The sequence below is a fragment of the Equus przewalskii genome, chromosome 5, assembly GCF_037783145.1.
Source record: "Equus przewalskii isolate Varuska chromosome 5, EquPr2, whole genome shotgun sequence".
Lineage (NCBI taxonomy): Eukaryota > Metazoa > Chordata > Mammalia > Perissodactyla > Equidae > Equus > Equus przewalskii.
In genome coordinates this window covers 31,270,755-31,289,109 of record NC_091835.1, presented here as the reverse complement: position 1 = coordinate 31,289,109, position 18,355 = coordinate 31,270,755, and the positions used below count along the sequence as shown (strand labels likewise).

Sequence of the window (18,355 nt, the reverse complement as noted above, 5' to 3'; positions counted from 1 at the left end):
GCGCGTGAACTCAACCACTGGCCACTGGGCCATCCCGCCATTAAATATTTTTGAGCAGATGTATGGATGTGTAGAAGAATTTTATAAAGACTGACAAATAAAAATGGCAAGCAATAGGATATATTGGAGAATATGAGGAAGCCATTTGGTATATACCTAATTCGTCCTGACCTTGTCTTTCCAAAAGGGCCTGACCTAGGCCATTGAGCATGCATTGTATATCTGCTTTAGAGATTCCCTATGGCAAGAGCAAAAGGCCCTTGAGGTAAAGGTGCAACTTCCCTCCCCCTCCCAACGTTGGAGTCTCCTTAAGGATTAAGCATCTTTCCTTAGGCTAGAAACTGATTGCTGCGCTCACCTGTGACCACCCAGCTCGAGACAATAGACTTGCCTCCTGCTACGCCCTCCAAGATAGCAGACCCACTACCTGCTGTATCCATCAAGTGCTGTGCCGACAGGGCAATCTTGTGACTATTGTGGGAGGGACATTTCAATCATATGTAAAGCACCCTCTTTGGGGGTATATAACCACTCTGTACACCTCATTTCTTTGGTGCCCTTTCTTCCTTTGGGAAGAAACGCCCCGGGCCACGGTCCTCAGATTTCAGCTCAGAATAAACTCACCCAAATTTTCATTTACAGATTGGTTATGGATTATTTTCGTCGACAAGACAGTCTGCTGGTAGTGGAGAGGATGGCTGGAGGTGGGTGGAGCAGCCTGGAGTCCAGGGGGCTAGTTAGGGAAAGTGCCAATAATCCAGGTGAGACTATTGCACATTCAACCAAGCTTGGTAGCAGAGACAGCTGGAAGCCTAGGCTCAATTCTGTGAATTCCAGCCTTGGAGCAGTATTGCATGTTACTCATTTGATTTTAACATGCCGGAATGCTTTGATCCTCCACCTTCTCCATACTCTCCTGACCATTTTCCCCCCCGGGAGAAAGAGCGGAAAAGAGAGCTGCACTATCACTGCTGAACGACTCTGGACCTTAATTATCTCATCTAAATCAGAGAACAATGTTGACCTGCCTGAAGGCAGAGAACTAGAATACGGAATATCCTGATGATCTTTTCAACTCCTGGAGCGAGTTTCTTTCTTTTTTGACTTTTAATTCTTCTTCAGAACTCTCCAACATCTACTCTCCCCCACCAGTTATTTCATCCTAGTTTGGGAAAAACGACTTGGGGTTCAATCTGGGGCACATATAACTTCCCCAGTGTCTCTTGGAGGTGTGGTAGAGGCTGGGAAGGAAGAGTCTTCAAATCCGACCCGGAAGAGGGACCTATGGCTGAATTAAGTGGCCATTGTCTTGGAACTAGTATCACGTCTACTCCTGTTACCTAGAGTAGGGTCGTTGTTGGCCACGAAAGGCCCTGAAGCCAAAGCCTCGGGAGTCACCCCCTGCCCGTCCCCAACAAGACCTCCCCCCCCCCACCCCCGCCCCCGCAGCTCCCGTGTCTACTCGGCTTCCACTTCACGTCTGCTTGGGGAGCACCGCCAAGTGCCTGGGTGGTGCCTCAGTTTCTTTCAGTCACACGGAGTCCGGTCGTAAGGCCCATTCCTACACCCCACCCATCCCCAGTCTGAGCGAGCGCTAGTTACTATTCTCTGGCCCATCTCTTGCTGCCCCGGGGAGGCCGGAGGGGCTCTTCCCGCCTCTCTGGGCAACTCCGGGGCGGAGCCCACCTGTGCTTCGTGGGCGGGGCCGGGGCGGGACAGGTGGGTGGTGCGGGTGTGCGGTCGCGCCCTGAGCCGGGAGAGAGCTGGAGCGGGAGGAGGCGAGGGGAGCGGCGGGCAGGCGCGCACCTAGGGCAGCCGCCTTGTGGGCAGTCTGCAGGAGCGAGCGAGCGAGCGGCGGCGAGCCTGAGACCAGGAGAGGCGTGGGGAGGAGAGGCGAGCGCGAGCGCGAGCGCGGAGGACTCGGGGAGGAGGAGCCGGGCTCTGCTCCGGGAGACCTGAGCCCGGCGCGTGGAGCCCGTGCAACTCGAGGGACCCGTTGCGCGCGGAGCATGAGCCGGCGCCCGGCTGGAGAGCGGCCGGGGGAGACGGCCTCGGAGCAGCCCTGAAGCGCTGGGTTGGGACTGGGACTCCGTGCGCCCGGAGCGCTGGGCCCGGCCGGGGCGCCGGGGGCTGGGAGGGAGCAGCCCGCGCTGGCGGCGGCCACTCCGGCGCAGCGCGATGGGGAGCCCCCGGGCCGCGCTGCTCCTGCTGCTCGTGCGTCCGGTCAAGCTGCTGCGGAGGCGCTTCCGGCTGCTGCTGGCGCTCGCCCTGGTGTCGCTGGGGCTCTGGACTCTGTATCTGGAACTGGTGGCGTCGGCCCAGGTCGGCGGGAACCCCCTGAACCGCAGTAAGTAGCGCCAGGGGGCGGGGGAGGGCGCGAGGTGGGAGGAGGCAGTGCCGGTGGCTCCCGCGTTGGGGGGACCCGCCTCTCATCCTTAGCTCGGGTTTCCACCTCGTTTTCGTCTCCAGGTGCCCGGCGCCGCCCCGCTGCCTGCTCCGGGAGAGAAGTGGGGGTGGGGAGCCGCGGGGCCGGGCGCCGAATTCCCGAGCCGAGCCCTGGCCGCCAGCCGTACGGGCCGCGGCATCCTTGGGGCTGCTCGCTTCTCCCCTCGGAGGGCGACCAGGAGAGAGGCTCTCCGCCCGCCCCGTGGACATGCTGGCCGAGACTTGGGGCGCCTCCAGCCGCGCTAGGCTGGCAGTCCCCTTGGAAGAGAGAGCGCGGTCCCCGCGCGGGCTCCTATGTATTTGTGTCTGGGATGCCCTCGGCAGTCTAGTCTCCACCGAGGCCACGCGCTCCAGTCTCCGCGGACCAAACTTCGCTCACCACATTCTCTGCGGCTCGTTCCGTTTCCCCTCCTGCTGCGTTTTCTGCGGGTTCTTTATTTTAACCATATCCAGGAGAGCTACCTCTCCTCCCTCCCATAGGCCACTCCCCTCCCAGCCCCTTCCTCTTCCTCGAAGCCTCCCACCTCCTCACCAGCCGCCCGGCTCCTAGTCCTGGCCGCCCCTCCAGCTAGTTACCTGCAGCCTGCCTTGGGGACCCTGCGGAATCTACTAAACTCCCCAGACCCTACTCGAGGAGACAGTGGACGGTACAGTGGACCAGGCAGTGGGTAGATTCCGACTTTTCTTTTTTAACTTAGCCAAAGCCACTTAATTTTTCTGTGCCTCAGTTTCCTTCTAGGAAATGGGGAGGGAATGGTCTGTTTCTCTTTTTACTTCAACAGGCAAGGCTATCTGAGATGGTTTTCAATTTACTACTGATGGAGCTAACAAAGTAAAACTCTGCAAGTGTCAGGGACTGTAAAAGATCAATATAATATTTGGAAAAAGGAGTGGAGAAAATCCCCAAACTACCAGGTACCCTTCCCAAGCCGGAGGGGCAGAGGTTCGTAATTCTAGCACATTGTCTCCCGTCTCTTCACCTCCCCCTTTCGGGAAACTCTGAAGGAATGACTGATGAAATTGCTGGTGAGAAGAAGCTCTGACATGTCCTGTGTCAACTCATCTGCCCAGAGTTGGGTGTGGTGCTTTGCCTCCTCCTGTGGCCAAAGAGGGGGAATTAGTAGGGTCAGTAATTTAGCTGCTTCAGGGTGGAGGTGTGTGTTTATGGAGGAACCTCTCGCTCTGTGGCAGTTGAAATAATTCTGGGCGTGTGAGTTGGGAGAGTGGGGTTCTAGTCCTGGTTCTGCCACTAACTAGTTGGGGAATCAAAGGAAAAATGGCAGCTTCTCAGGTAGAAGGAGAAAGTTGGACTAAATGACCTGCGGGATCGCTCTCAGTGTGGATACTAAGCTTGCGTGATCTCCCCTCCTTGAGCAACTAGGAGAGTTCTTCCTGCTGATTACCAAAATCTGCCTTCCCAAAGCTAGTTCCCTCGCCGAGCCTTGCTCTTCCCTCTGAAAGAGAGTGAATCTACTCTGCCATCCACGGCCACTCAGAGAGTCCCAAGTGGATGAGCCGGTTGGAGTGTGTGTAGGTGGGAGGCCCTGGGAGAGATCTCCTTTCTCTCCACCTTGGGAAATCCCTTCTCAGTGTGGCCCCCATCTTATTAATGTGGTAGCCAGTGGGATCCCCTGCACAGATGAAAAACAGAAAGGAAAGCAGTTGCTTTGTGACCCTGAAATCAGCGACCTCCCTTCCTGCACCCCCCAACACATACTTTTCCTTTACCTCAAGAGTGTTTTCTGCTCAGAGACTGGAACCGCTTTGCCATAATGATATCTCACACTCTGGCTCCCAGCCTCTGTCCCCTGTGGGCTGTCTCGTCCTTAGCCATCAATTCTTGGGTCTGTGTGGTGCCCCTCCTGGATGAGTCTAACTCTCTGACTGGGTTTCCTGATTCTTTGTTTCTTTTTCCAAACTGACCCTTCTCCAGAAAAATGCTCCCAGCTTTCTATTCCAAAATTGACTTTCTGTTTTCCTGTCATTTTTAACGAGTCCAAGCCCGGGCACTGATGGATCACTTGTTTCCTCTTCTCAGCCTCCTAGAAGCCTGAAGCGCTTGCCTCTGCTTTGCAGCGTGGCTTTTCACACTGGGCTGTCCCACTGTATTCTATGCTTCCCTTGATTTCCATTTGGAATGAGATTTAGAAGGTGGCTGTGGTTCCTGGCTCCTTGTCTTCTATTCTTTGTTTTTAAGAAGCCAGACGAGCATCAAAGTCCTCTCGTGTCCTATGGGTCTTAGTCTCAGCTCGGAGCTATTCCTCGGGGGCAGAGCAGGGGAGGAAGAAAGGTAGGAAGGGGTTGGTAGCATTCCCTTGTCTACACCCTGGTGTACAACAGCGACCAGGGTAGTAAAACTTCTCCTTCCAGGACTGTACCCGAGGCCTTGACCACAGCAACTAGAGGCCCATCTTGGCTCTGCTTCCCAACAAGCTGCCCTGCCAGCTCACTCTACCACCAGCTTTCCTGTCATCTGTAAGGCCAGCCTCTGATACCAGGACCCTTTCATTTGCCTGTCCCTCTGTGACTGGTACATTGAATGTGGTGCTGGAAGAAGTGCACGGAGAGATGGCAGTCACCAGCTCCAGGGTGGTAAAGTAATGACAGGGGAGCTTGCTTCCTGCTTCGTCTTCATGGGATAACCCAGTAGTTTAAGATATGAATGATGTGCAATTTGGGCTCCATATGTAAAAAAAGATACAACCACTATTGGAGTAACTTCAGAGAAAAGGAACCGAAACCATTAACAAACAGAAAAAGGGTCTCTTGGACAAAAGAATTAGAGTTGTTCACTCTTTAAACAAACATGCCCTTTGCATATGCCTTGAGTAAGACATTGTCCTAGGTTACTTAGATATAATGAAGACCAGCGTATGGTTCCTGCCCTCTCACAGCTTTCTCTCTACCAGGGGAGTTCAGGTGCATATGTAAAAATAATCATAACATGAAACAATCCTAAGTTTTACAAATGTAGAACTTGGACATTGCTGTGACACTTCTGGAAATGGCACATGGCTCTTTCAACTAATGTTTAATGTAAGTGGTGACATTTGAGGAGATGTTGAGTTGGTAAGATTTTAATCGCTGTGGAGAGAGAAGGCTATTCCAGGCAGAAAGAGCAGCATAAACAAAGACTAAGAGTCAGGGAGAAGTTAGTATTTGGGAATGTTGAGCATCTGGGTTTGGTGAAGCAGAGGGTATGAAAGAAAATATGGGATGGTGCCATGTTATGAAAGACTTTCAGGGGCTGGCCCCGTGGCCGAGTGGTTAAGTTCACGCGCTCCGCTGCAGGCGGCCCAGTGTTTCGTTGGTTTGAATCCTGGGCGCGGACATGGCACTGCTCATCAAACCACGCTGAGGCAGCGTCCCACATGCCACAACTAGAAGGACCCACAACGAAGAAGATACAACTATGTACCGGGGGGCTTTGGGGAGAAAAAGGAAAAAAATAAAATCTTTAAAAAAAAAAAAAAAGAAAGACTTTCAATAACAACCTTAAAGCGTGGCATTCATTCAGTAAATAGAGAGAGCAGTTGAATGTTTTAGAACACGATTGCGTGGTGGAATGGAACTCAGGGAAGGGTAATAGTAAAACAAGTTAACAATACTTTGGTGTGAATGGTGGTGCCTGAACAGAGTCCTGAAGGTCCCTTGCTGTGGCTGGCATTAGCCCTTTAGCTGCTGGGTCATGAAGCAATCCTGGGATCAGGTCAGAGTGGTGGTGGGGCATTCAGAGGTAACTCAGGGCAGTCACTATATACCAACACATTCTAAGTATTTTAGTATTTAATAACTAGTACAGCTGTACCGGTGTGTACTGGCTGAAAAGCAGCCCTGGGAACAGACTATTGTTGGAAATTAAAAACTCTCCATTCTGGCAGGTTTTAACAAGTTATACCCATTTGTTCAGATTGGATTAGCTAAGTCCTGCCTGAGGAGAGAGGTCTGGATTAAAGTGGTTTCTAGGTTCTTTGCTCTATAGTTGACCTAGCGCTGGGACCAGCTTGGTGCTGGAGCCAAGAGATGGCGTTTTGGCACAGAGCCAGGGCTGAACGAAAGCGTGTGTGAGCCTCTTTCTAGATCTCGCAAGGCTGGATCTGGCATGTCCCCATTTAAGTGGCAGGTTTACCTGCTGAACCTCAAAGTGTTCTCGAGCTCAGGAATTTGTCATCTTTCTGCCTTAAATCTATAACACATCTCTCTGGTTGGCCCTTGTGATTTCTAGTTGACTTTGAGTGGGCTGAGGGAGGCATACCCCCAGATGTCAGGGAGGCACTTCAGCTCCCCGGGTCACCACAGGCGTTCCGATTTGGAAAGGACGCAAATCCTCCAGTAACAGAGGTAACTCAGGGCGGAACAGTAATCTGAGACGCAGGCAGGCAAAGAGGCAGAAAAAATGAGACAGATGTGTAGGCAGAGCAGGGATGGTGTGGCTTAGAGTTCAAACTCAGAGCAGAGGCGAGTGGAGAAGGGAAACACAACTGCCTCGTGTGCTCTGTGTGCCCTGGGACCATGTCTCATGCTGCCCTGGCTTCTTTCCCGTGGAACCTCTGGCTCCTGTTCCTGTGTCCTACTTACATCTCTTTATGCTGCCGTCCTGGTCACCCTGCTGCTGCGTGTATCTTCAAATCAGTATTCAATTCTGGGGACATACTAGGCACTCAAATAAAGGCCTTCTGGTTATGGTAAGCTCTGAACTTCCAAGCACCTGATATTTTTCCACTGGCAGATATTTTGTTTATCAGTGACTGATCCAAGAATAGAACCTAGGAATTCTTGTTCCTTCTACCATAATACATATGAACAACAATACCGTTTAAACACACATGCGAAGGTTAAGAATTAAGCCATCGATTTTTTTTTTTATACTTAAGTGTGTTTTCTTCAGACCTAGCACTGTCTGTACCAGGAAGGCAGTGTGTGACAAAGACGACCTTACCCAGACTTGGCATCTCCTTTTCCTGGCCCCTTCAGTGCCTGCTCTGACGTGCCCAGCAGAATTGCAGCAACACAGCCTGCCCTCTCTGTCCTGCCCGCCACCCAGGGACCCTCAGTCTGAGCTGAGGCCCCATGCGCCTGCTCAGTGGTGCTGGGGCTGCTTCGCATGCCCTGTCCTGGGAATTGTTCAGACGCCCTGCCTGGTTAAAACTGCTTTGCAGCGCCAGGTCTTCTGAAGCAACCACTTCTGAGCTGGTTTTAGGAACGGCTGGTAGTTGCACTGCAGTAATTTTCCAGGCCGTGGAGCCTGGTCTTGCCCTTTAGTGCTGAGCTTTATGGAGCAGAGCAGAGCAGCCGCCATAGCAGAGTTTGCTTTGGAAGGGGGCCTGGAGGCTGTTCTTGGAGTCGGCCTCTCACTGTCTAGTTCTCTACCAAGTTCCACCAGTCTCAAAAATCTACCCTTTTATTTTCCATGAGCACTTTTCCTTATACCCAAGGATGGTGAGGTCTAAACTAGGCCAACCATACATACATTTGGAGCTTTCAGACAATCCTTTGACCTAGCTATCCACAATTAATAGATTTATATCTTATCCGATATAAAAAAATACTACTGGAAGAGGTGAGAATAGTTTGGATGGCGTATATAAAGGATGTTGGGCTGAATACGGTATATATCCTAAGCAAAGCATGATGGGTAAATCTTTAAATTGTTACTGACTCTTAGGTTCTAAGAAGTGCTGCTTTCAGTGTGAGAAATATCCATTGGACAAGCAAAACTCAATATTCTTTTATCCTTGTGATATTTTAGTATGTAATTTATTTTTTATGTGAAATGTTTTTTATTTCTTAACTACCAACCAACTATTTTATAAAATGAGGATGCAGATTGTCCTTGTGGTCCCTGGTTTTGTGTGTATTTTGAACTTTCCATTGAAGTGTCTTATATGTACAGAAAAGTACACGTATAAGTATACAGGTTGGTGAATTTCCACAAACTGAACACACCTGTGTATGGAGCACCCTGCTGAAGAAACAGGACCTTACCAGCTCCCAGCAGCCCCCTTGGGCTCCCTTTCAATCACTACCATAAGCATAGATTAATCTAGCCTTTGAAATTTTTTTTTAATTTTTTTTTTTAAAGATTTTATTTTTTCCTTTTTCTCCCCAAAGCCCCCCGGTACGTAGTTGTATATTCTTCATTGTGGGTCCTTCTAGTTGTGGCACGTGGGACGCCGCCTCAGCATGGCCCAATGAGCAGTGCCATGTCCGCACCCAGGACTCGAACCAATGAAACACTGGGCCGCCTGCAGCGGAGCACGCGAACTCAACCACTTGGCCACGGGGCCGGCCCCCTAGCATTTAGGAAAAAAAAAAAGATTTTATTTTTCCTTTTTCTCCCCAAAGGCCCATGGTACGTAGTCATATATTTTTTAGTTGTGGCGCCTTCTGGTTGTGGCATGTGGGATGGCACCTCAGTGTTGCCTGATGAGTGGTGCCGTGTCCTTGCCCAGGATCCGAACCGACGAAACCCTGGGCTGCTGAAGCAGAGTGCGCAAACTTAACCACTCGGCCATGGGGCTGGCCCCTAATCTAGCCTGTTTTTATACTTTATGTGTAAAAATATGTGATTTATTTTTAAAATAATATTTATGGTTATAAAAATAATGCATGTTCATTATACCAGATGACAGCTGTGTATCTGGACCACATTAACCCCTGCAAAATTACTTTTTTTGTGTGCGTTAGGCACCCCAATACAACTGATATAACTTAAAGAGTGGCCAAGGAAGACCAAGGCCCTAACTGCTAAGAGATACAGCCTTGTGAAATTCTCCATGAAAGCTGCGGCAAGAATGGAGCTGAGAAACATTGCTTATCCTGTGTATGAGAACCCCCCCAAAATGTTTCTTCTGGTCTTCCTATTAGAAATAGCTGTGCTTCTCTTGAGCAATCAATTTGTTTTGATTTTTGTTGGCCATGTAAATTGTATGACCACTCAGATTTCTCCCTTTGTATCGGTTACTAGAAAGCTTTAGAATTCAATTTTTGGCTTATCTGGAAGAAAGTTTAAAAAATTTTATGGTCTGCATTTTGGTAGCAATTTTATGCGTATCCCCTTTTTTTTTTCTTTTTTTCCCTGCAGCTACTTCTAGTTTATGTTGTCTTACATTAAGCCACTTTAATTTTTTCTGGTCCGAATCAAAGCATAAAAGAAATCAATGAAAGTGCCATGGTATATATAAAAGTATGAAGAAAAAATTAACAACTACCCATAATCCCACCATTCTGATCTAAAGATTGTTGAAAAGAAAAAATAAAGTATAATAAGCTATGATAACCAGACACTAGATTCTGGAATACCTTAGACAAGAATTCTAGATTAAAAAATAAAAAAAGTGGGGCTGGCCTGCTGGCATAGTCGTTAAGTTCGCGTGCTTCACTTTGGTGGCCTGGGGTTTGCTGATTCATCAAGCCATGCTGTGGTGGCCTCCCACATACAAAATGGAGGAAGATCGGCACAGATGTTAGCTCAGTGACAATCTTCCTCAAGCAAAAAGAGGAAGACTGGGGGCCGGCCCCATGGCCCACTGGTTGGGTTTGCGTGCTCTGCTTCGGCAGCCCAGGGTTTCATCAGTTCGGATCCTGGGTGCAGATGTGGCACTGCTCGTGAAGCCATGCAGGGGAGGCGTCTCACGTGCCACAACTAGAAGGAGCCACAACTGAAAATACGCAACTATGTACCAGGGGACTTTGGGAAGAAAAAGGAAAAATAAAATCTTTAAAAAAAAAAAAGAAATACTGGCACCGGATGTTAGCTCAGGGCCAGTCTTCCTCACCACAAAAACAGAGAGCTGAAAAATTATTTTTCTGACGTCTCTTTTTTTGTCTTTTTTTAGGTATTGAAAAATTGAATGACATTCAACAATAAATTCTGATTGAACAACCCAGGGGACTGGCTAGGAAGGCCAGAAACCTCAGGGTTGTCATGTGGGCTCCTACCCCCCCAGACCAATGGGGATACCATAAATAAACATGAAGGCGTGTGGCCATTGTCCAGCCGTGGCTTATGGATGCATCAAGCCACAAACATCAGAGAGCCACCCCTTTACTAACAGATGAGAAAACAGGCCCAGGGAAGAGATGCTATCTGCCTCCTCTCCCCGTTTCTTCTTTTAAACTGTTCTTGGGGTACCCAGCGGAAGCTACACGCATGTTCCACTCCATACCAGGGAGAATTGTGCTTTATGGCACCAGAAGCTGGGAAGAGGATCAAGGATGGGAAAGGGAGAAAGAAGGGTGGGAGGTGGGAATAGAGAAATGACATCCCAGACAGACTAAGGATTTTATACATAAATGCCCAGGAAATTGAGTGATGCGTCTTTTTCAATTTTTATTTATTTTGCAAATCTTTCTTTTTTTGAGGAAGATTAGCCCTGAGCTAACATCCACCGCCAGCTCTCCTCTTTTTGCTGAGGAAGATTGGCCCTGAGCCAGCGTCCGTGCCCATCTTCCTGTATTTTATATGTGGGATGCCTGCCACAGCATGGCTTGATAAGCAGTGCGTAGGTCCGTGCCCATGATCTGAACCGGCGAACCCCAGGCCACAGAAAGGGAGCACGCAAACTTAACCGATACGCCACCAGGCCAGCTCCATGTTTTGCAAATCTTGAATGGCTTGCAGAGGTGATTCATTTTAAAACTTTAAATGTTTATGGAGCATTTACTTTTTTGTGTGGGACTGAGTGGGATTAAAAGTGTTGATGGTTCCTGGAAAAAATTATGGAATTTGAAGACAGAGCGGTGTTGGAATCCAAGCTCTATTACTCACCAGTTGCAGGACCTTGTATAAGGTCTTACTCCTTTCAAGCCTCAGATGCTTCATCTGGGTAACGGGGTTATAATGCCCTCCCTGTAGAGATTCCCTTATGACCAAATAAGAGTTAGTGAGTCTAGCACATAGTAGGTGCCCAGTTAGCTGTGACATAAGCCCAGCACGTATTAGGTGCACAATGAATGTTGGTTCTCATCTCGTTCCCCTGAATTTACAGCCTGGTAGGAATTAGAGAATGGCTGGGCAGATGGATGTCAATGGACACGTTCCTTATCTAGCCCTTTGCCAATGCTTCGTCAACTTCTCAGTCCATGGCACAGCTATGCCCAGTCTCTCAGCAGCCTCCAGGCCATCCATGCCCAGCACCTGCCCCCAGATATGCATTCTTTATCCACTCTTTTTTTCTTTATGGTATTGAGCACTGCCTTCATCTTTCCATCCCCATCCCAGACAGAGATTTCAAATGTTTGGGTTAGAAGTGAAGGCTTTCTTTGAGAATGAGAGAGATCTGGGGATATGGCAGGGCACACAAGCTCAGCCTTTGGGACATGGTAGGCCGCTCTCTGCTGCATGTCGCTGAGGACACTCTGAGGACTTGTGGGCTGCAAGGCAGCAACACTGGGCAGTTACCTCAGTTTAGATCCTAGCTGTGACTGCCTTATCAAGTGTCCTTGGGCAGACCCCTTTTCTTTCGAGGGCTTCAGTTTCGTAATCTTTGAATGGGATGCCTCTTTCAGGGATAGGCTTGGAACCCCTCCTGTGTCACCACGGTGCCCCAGGGACAGTCTATCTTTGACCTTCTGGCGCTGGTCTTTTAAGATTCAGTTGCCTGAACTGAGAAGTGGCAGCTATCCCAGTGCTTCTGGCTCCTTGGCCTCCAAGGTCATCCCTGACAACATGGCCTCCATACAAGCAGTTGCCTCAAAGATTAAAGGCCTCTCTGCTGAGATCTTCTTACAAATCCTCTGAGCCATTCCTTTCCACCCTGCTTGCCAATCCAGGGTTCAAATGGATGCCTGCAGGCACGTGCGCATACTCACCCTCCGCTCACCAACCAGCTGGCCTCCTGACTCTGCCACCACCTCTGAGTCAAAGATGGGTGGGGAGAGTGAGGATGTCGAGGATTTCCTAGAACCGGGACAAAGTGTTAATATGTATTCTTAGTTCTTGGTTCTGTTTTTTATTTCAGCTGAGTAGGGGGCCTGGGAAAACGGAGAGGAGGATCGGGCGCTCCTATCAGGCGAACAACTTCCGACAGCAGAAGGCAAGGAAAATGGCACAGGCACAAAGAAGGGCAGAAAGTCAGGGAGAGAGACTGAGGGAGAGATGCCTACCCTGTTTTTTCACTTGATTCACTAACTATAATTTTCACATCTCTGTTTTATTTGGTTCTGTTTCAGATTTGGTTCCTTTTAAAATACTATATTGTTCTTTTGTTTTTAATAATTTAAAACAAATTCATTTTATCTAATCTATTATCTAAAGTTGTTGGTTTCCGTCAACTAAGGGGCTGTCAAAGTGTTAGCATCTGCTTGCTGCTCTGACGTTCACGTCTGATTTTTTGGTTCCTGGAGATTTCCCTTTCCTTATGAAGAGCTTAACTCTGTAAACAAAAAGAAGTTTGTCATGTTTCATCCAGCATTTCTTAGTACTTTGCTATATTTTCCAAAAGGAAGTCCTTTGGCCTAAGTCTTTACGACCTCCTCCAGTTCCAGCCGTTGGGATTATGGGTGAGTGTGTCTAAGCACAGGTGAACACTTCCGCTTGAGGAATCTGGCAGAAGCTAAGTAAGTTTATGGAACACGCCTCCTGGAGTGCAGAGGCTCGCATGGTGTGAAGCCGAGGTTGAAAAAGTGGTTGTGACGTCTCAAGTGCCAGGCTGCTGAGTTTGGGCTTGGTAGGGAGCGACGTAAATTTTTCAAAGCAAGGATTTGATATTATGAAGGCAGTGTTCTCTTATTTTCATCCACTGATTCATACTTTAATTTTTCAGACATTTAGCAAATACCTTTTGTGTCCCAGGGCCTGTGATTAGACGTAGATGAGCTGTTGGAAGTTCGCAGGATGGCTTGCAGATAGAGAGGTCACTCAGGTGGTTATTGCAGTGAGCTAGAGTGTGGGCGATGGGTGCCTAGCTGAGAAAGATGACAGAAGAAAGCTGAGACCTGCCAAGGAAAGAAGTGGTGGAATTTGGTGGTAGATTTGATGGAGAAGGCGATAGAATGCGAAAATTCTGGGTTTCACACATGGTTCTCTGGCTACACTCTGCCGTGATCATTTTAATTAATGGCTGCCCTGCACACCCAACATCTCAAAAATGTTCTGGTGAGAATAAAGGGCTTTCATTTCTCCTTACACTTTCCTCTCTGGGACTTGGAAACTGCTGGTCCTGCAGAAGAATACAAAGGTACTGGAGACATTCATTCAACAAACAGTTATTGAGCACTGGTATGTGCCAGGCAGTGTTGTAGATATTAGGGACAGAAGGGAACCAGAAATTTAAAGGCTTTGCTGTCATGGGGCTTACATTTCATGAGGAAAAGACAGATAATAAATACATAAACAAATAGATGAGAATTTCAGCCAGTGATGAGTTCTTGGAAGAAAATGCAACATGGCAAAGGCACAGAGTTTCTGGATGGAGGGGTGAGAGAAAAGACCAGCTCGGAGAGGGAGGGGGCTCTCCAAGAAGTGACTTCCCTAAAAAAAGATGACTTAGGGGTAGAGGACATGATTAAGTACCAGCTGAATGTCAGGATTGCAAGTACCTTAGGAATTCGGAGAATGGGAGCTGAGCAGAAGAGGAAAACATGGAGAACAAGGTCATCGCTCAGTTTCAGGATGAGCATCTCCTTCCTACTGCCTCCACTGTCCTGCAAACTACGTCCTCCTTCACCTGCCTGGCAGGAATAGAGTCAGCCTCCGACTCTGGGTTTTTTGCTGGGAGTACCTGAGAAAGAGGTGCTGGCCAAAGGTTCTGTCTGGGCCTGGGGGGAAGTAATAGTGGTTGTTTTTGCCTCATTACAAAGTCGGATCCCAAAACCAGGACAGGGGCAGGGGATGTCCTATCGACAGCCCAGTTGGCATTAACCTCTGCCCCCTTCCCTCACAGCATCTTTTTGTGCCTCCATTAGTGCGCTTATCAAAGTCTGCCTTGCGTCAGAGTTATTCGTGTCTCTGTTGTCTTCCCCCACGAGATTGCAAATTTCTAGAGTGCTGGACCTGGGCATTTGTCCCTCTTTGTCTCCCTAGTGCCGAGATTTTTAACCTTTTGTGGCTCACATACACTTGTAAGAATCTCATGAAGAGACTTTGGACACTCCACCAGAAATTAGCCTGCCCCCTCATATATTTTGCATGCTATTTTGGGTAGGGACACAGGCCCCTGACACCTATCCATGGGTCCCTTGTTAAGAACTCTGCCTGAGTGCTTTGCCCAATACCTGGTACATGGTACGTTCCTAGAGTTTAATTGACGGGGGGACATCCTCCCAATTAAATCCCTGTACTCGAGTTGCAGGGGACGGATGTGATGTGGGAGAAAGAGAGCCAGGAAGCAGTCCCGCTGCTGGGAGACGCAGAAGAGCGTGTATACGCTCTGGAAGTAGCCATCCAGAGAGCAAGAGCTTCACCACTGCTTCTTGTCCCTGGAGAACCTGAGTTGGGGTCTCCTCCCACTTGGGCTAGTCTTCTGTTGGATTCTTGAATGCTGCTCTCCAGTCTTGTGATATTCCTTCTAGAAATTTTCTTTTTTTTTGGGTAAAGATTGGCCCTGAGCTAACACCTGTTGCCAGTCTTCCTCTTTTTGCTTGAGGACGCTGAGCTAACATCCATGCCATTCTTCCTCTATTTTGTATATGGGATGCCGCCCCAGCATGGCTTGATGAGTGGTATGTGGGTGCCCGCCCAGGTATGCGAACCTGCGAACCCTGGGCCACCGAAGTGGAGTGTGCGAATTCAACCCCCAAGCCACTGGTCCACTAGATATTTTCTTTTATTCCTGCTTCATCTGGGTTGGTCTTGTGTACTCCAAGTAGGGTGTCCGAGAAGCCCAAGATGGCTCCAGAGTGTCTGGTTGTGGCAGTGTGCTTCACCGTCTGCACAGCATTGATGGAGTGCTGGGAAGAGGCAGGTGGGTAACTTAGAATTGAGTCGCTCAGCCTTCATCCATCCTGCCCGTGTTTCCTCCACATGGACACGGCCATCCTTTCTGCCTTAATCTGAGGTCGCTGTTGTGTCTTCCACGTCATCTACCGGTGTCATCACTCCTCCTTTTCTTCCTTCCTTCATCATGGCACAGTGGTCAGGAGCGAGTCTCTGAAGTCAGGCTATCCGAGTTTGCATCCTAGCTCCAGTGCTTGGTAAGCTGTGCCTCAGTGAGCAGTCTCTGAGCCTCAGTACGCCTCAGTTCCTTAACTGTAAAATGGGAATTTTAACAGTACCTATCTCATGGAGTTTTTGTTGACAGTTAAGTGAAATAATACCTATAAAGTACTTAGAACAGTTCCTGATACATAATGTTTAATAAATGTTAGCTGGGGCTGGCCGGGAGGTATAGTGGTTAAGTTCATGCCCTCCACTTTGGTGGCCCAGGGTTCACGAGTTCTGATCCTGGGCATGGACCTACACACTGCTCATCAAGCCATGCTATGGTGTCATCTCATATACAAAATAGAGGAAGATGGGCACAGATGTTAGCTCAGGGCTGATTTCCTCACCAAAAAAACCCCCCCAAAAAACAAAAAGATAAATGTTAGCTACTATTATTATCATTTAATCAGCTTTTAAAGCCCCTTTGTCTTTCTCTCTCTCTCTCTTTTTTTTCTGAGAAAGATTAGCCCTGAGCTAACGTCCGCTGCCAATCCTCCTCTTTTTGCTGAGGAAGACTGGCCCTGAGCTGACATCCGTGCCTACCCTTCTCTATTTTATATGTGGGATGCCTGCCACAGCATGGCGTGCCAAGCGGTGCGTAGGTCTGTGTCCAGGATTGGATCTGGTGAACCCCAGGCCGCCAAAGCAGAGCACGTGAACTTAACCGCTATGCCACCTGGCCAGCCCCTCTTCGTCTCTCTTTTGATTGTTTTTTGGGTGCTGTCTTTCATATATCATAAAGAATCCTAGGACAGGAATAGATCTCAGAGGTTTTTAAATTCCGAGATGGAAAATATCTGCATTTCTTATTCCAAGCCAACAGCAGACATCTCCAATTGAACAAGAAATTATTTTTACTGAGCCCAGATGCACTCTCAAAGTCTTTCTCAACACAGCTCACCAGGCAGTCACTGTAAATTGATTTGAGTTGCCCCTGAGAGTGTAATCTGTTTGCCCAAGCTCCTGATTTTCCAGTGAAGAATTGAAGCCCTAGAGAGTTTTTTTTTTACTGAGTTAATGATAGGTTACAATCTGGTGTGATTTCAGTTGTACATTAATGTTTGTCATTCGTGTTGTAGGTGCACCACTTCACCCTTTGTGCCCACCCCCCACCCCACCTAGAGAGTTTTAAGCAAGCTGTCTCGAGCGCGGTACTGGGCCCCGAACTCCTGGTGCCTGGGCAGCACTCCTTATACACATGGTCCCACTCACCATTCTGCCATGACTCATTCCCTTTTTCTTTGCTGAGAATGCTTCCTTTTGATGTCTGAGTTGCATGAGGTCCCTTTTTTCTACCCATCCAATGTTCCCTTCATTTTCCCATCTTAAGAACAGCCCATTACTACTAAAGAAGTGTAGAGCTTCTTAAAAAAAAAAAAAAGTGGAGTTATGATTTCCTATCTCATCTCCTTGAGTTGAGGAAGGATGGGGAATAGAAAAGATGAAGTTGATTTTAAATCAAAAGTATCTTGGAACACGTGAGTTGTGAAACCCTTTGGTAGAAAAGCCCATAATGTATTTTTAAAAATTGTCGTCTTCTTTACTCGTGTCTCTGTAGAAAGATACAAGCTGTTGAGGGCTGATGTTTTCATAATCCTGGTCCTAGTTAGCAAAGGGAAGTCCGTTACTGGCAATTCTATGTGAGGGCAGAAGATGAAATGGATGAGGAATTTAAGAAAAATTGCAAAGTCGTAGCAATAAGTGGGTTCAGAGCATGTTTGGAGGAGTACAGAGAGGAGGTGAAAAAAATATTCAAGCTGATTTAGCATGTTAAATAAGAATTCAATTTAGCTCTGATGCATGAAAATTGGAAAAAATTTTATAATGAACATTCTACAATAGTGAAACTTTATATTTTTCAGGAAGTACCACCTGTGTGTTATGGAGAAACATTGATTGAAGGAAGAGCCATTAAATTGAAAGTTGGTATTTACCACTTTGAGAAAAAGAAATGGGCATAAACTACCTGAGGTACTTACTGATAGAAAAATTAAGGAGGTTCAATTTCTGGGAAATGGTGATCTGTTGTAATATTTTTAAGGAAACAATTACGAGATGCTTTTAGTGCCCGTTACAAATCTAAGGTAGATTTCCGTTAGTTTAGCAAGATAAAAATATATTGTACGTAACTCGGTTTGCTCAGAATGATTACGCCTGGTATATTTAGAAATTGGGAGGCCTGAGAGTCAGGAAAACAAACCCCAAAACACCGAAAGTTGTTTCTTTTAAAACCAAGAAAGAAAATCCTCAAGAAAGGGTTGTTTTTCTATATTTTTCTGCTCCTTTATATCTAAGAAGGTTTGGAAAGTTCCAGGGTAGCGAACACTTCCCCAGCTGGGAGGGTTTTCGTGAGCCAATCACGTGAGGGAAGGAGTGGAGGGCGAGCAAGAACAATAGTACCTTGTTTTCTCGTGGAACCTCTCTCCTGGGAACTTGGAGCGACTTAGGCTGCAGTCCCATTTTAGCATCTGAGGTTGCTGCTTCTCTTCTCCTTGAAGGGAGATGGCTCCTTTCCACCTGTCTGAGGCGTCCTCTGCCACTGCCTGTGGGTGCATGTGGAGCAATGGGGAGTGGGAGGCGACACCCATCCCGCATGGTGAATCCTGGATGTCACTAGCAACACAGAAGGTACAGCCTGTTACCTCCTTTAGATAGAGGACAAACTAAGGCAAGAGGTGGCGTGGCTGGCACGACAAACCTACTGAGCCTACCGAAGGAGGCGGCTCATTCAAGTGTGCTGACTCTTGGCACTAACTAAGGGACAGG

General features: G+C 48.1%; 1 protein-coding gene across 1 annotated transcript in view; it reads left to right on the top strand.

Annotated features, from left to right (window-relative positions):
- Positions 1 to 1,758: 1,758 nt before the first annotated feature.
- B4GALNT3 (beta-1,4-N-acetyl-galactosaminyltransferase 3) overlaps positions 1,759 to 18,355 on the top strand; it is a 94,145-nt gene continuing 77,548 nt past the window's right edge. The window contains exon 1 of the mRNA XM_070618927.1: positions 1,759 to 2,347. Within this exon, the coding sequence (XP_070475028.1) occupies positions 2,179 to 2,347 (169 nt within the window). The 5' untranslated portion in view covers positions 1,759 to 2,178. The remainder of the gene's footprint in view (positions 2,348 to 18,355) is intronic.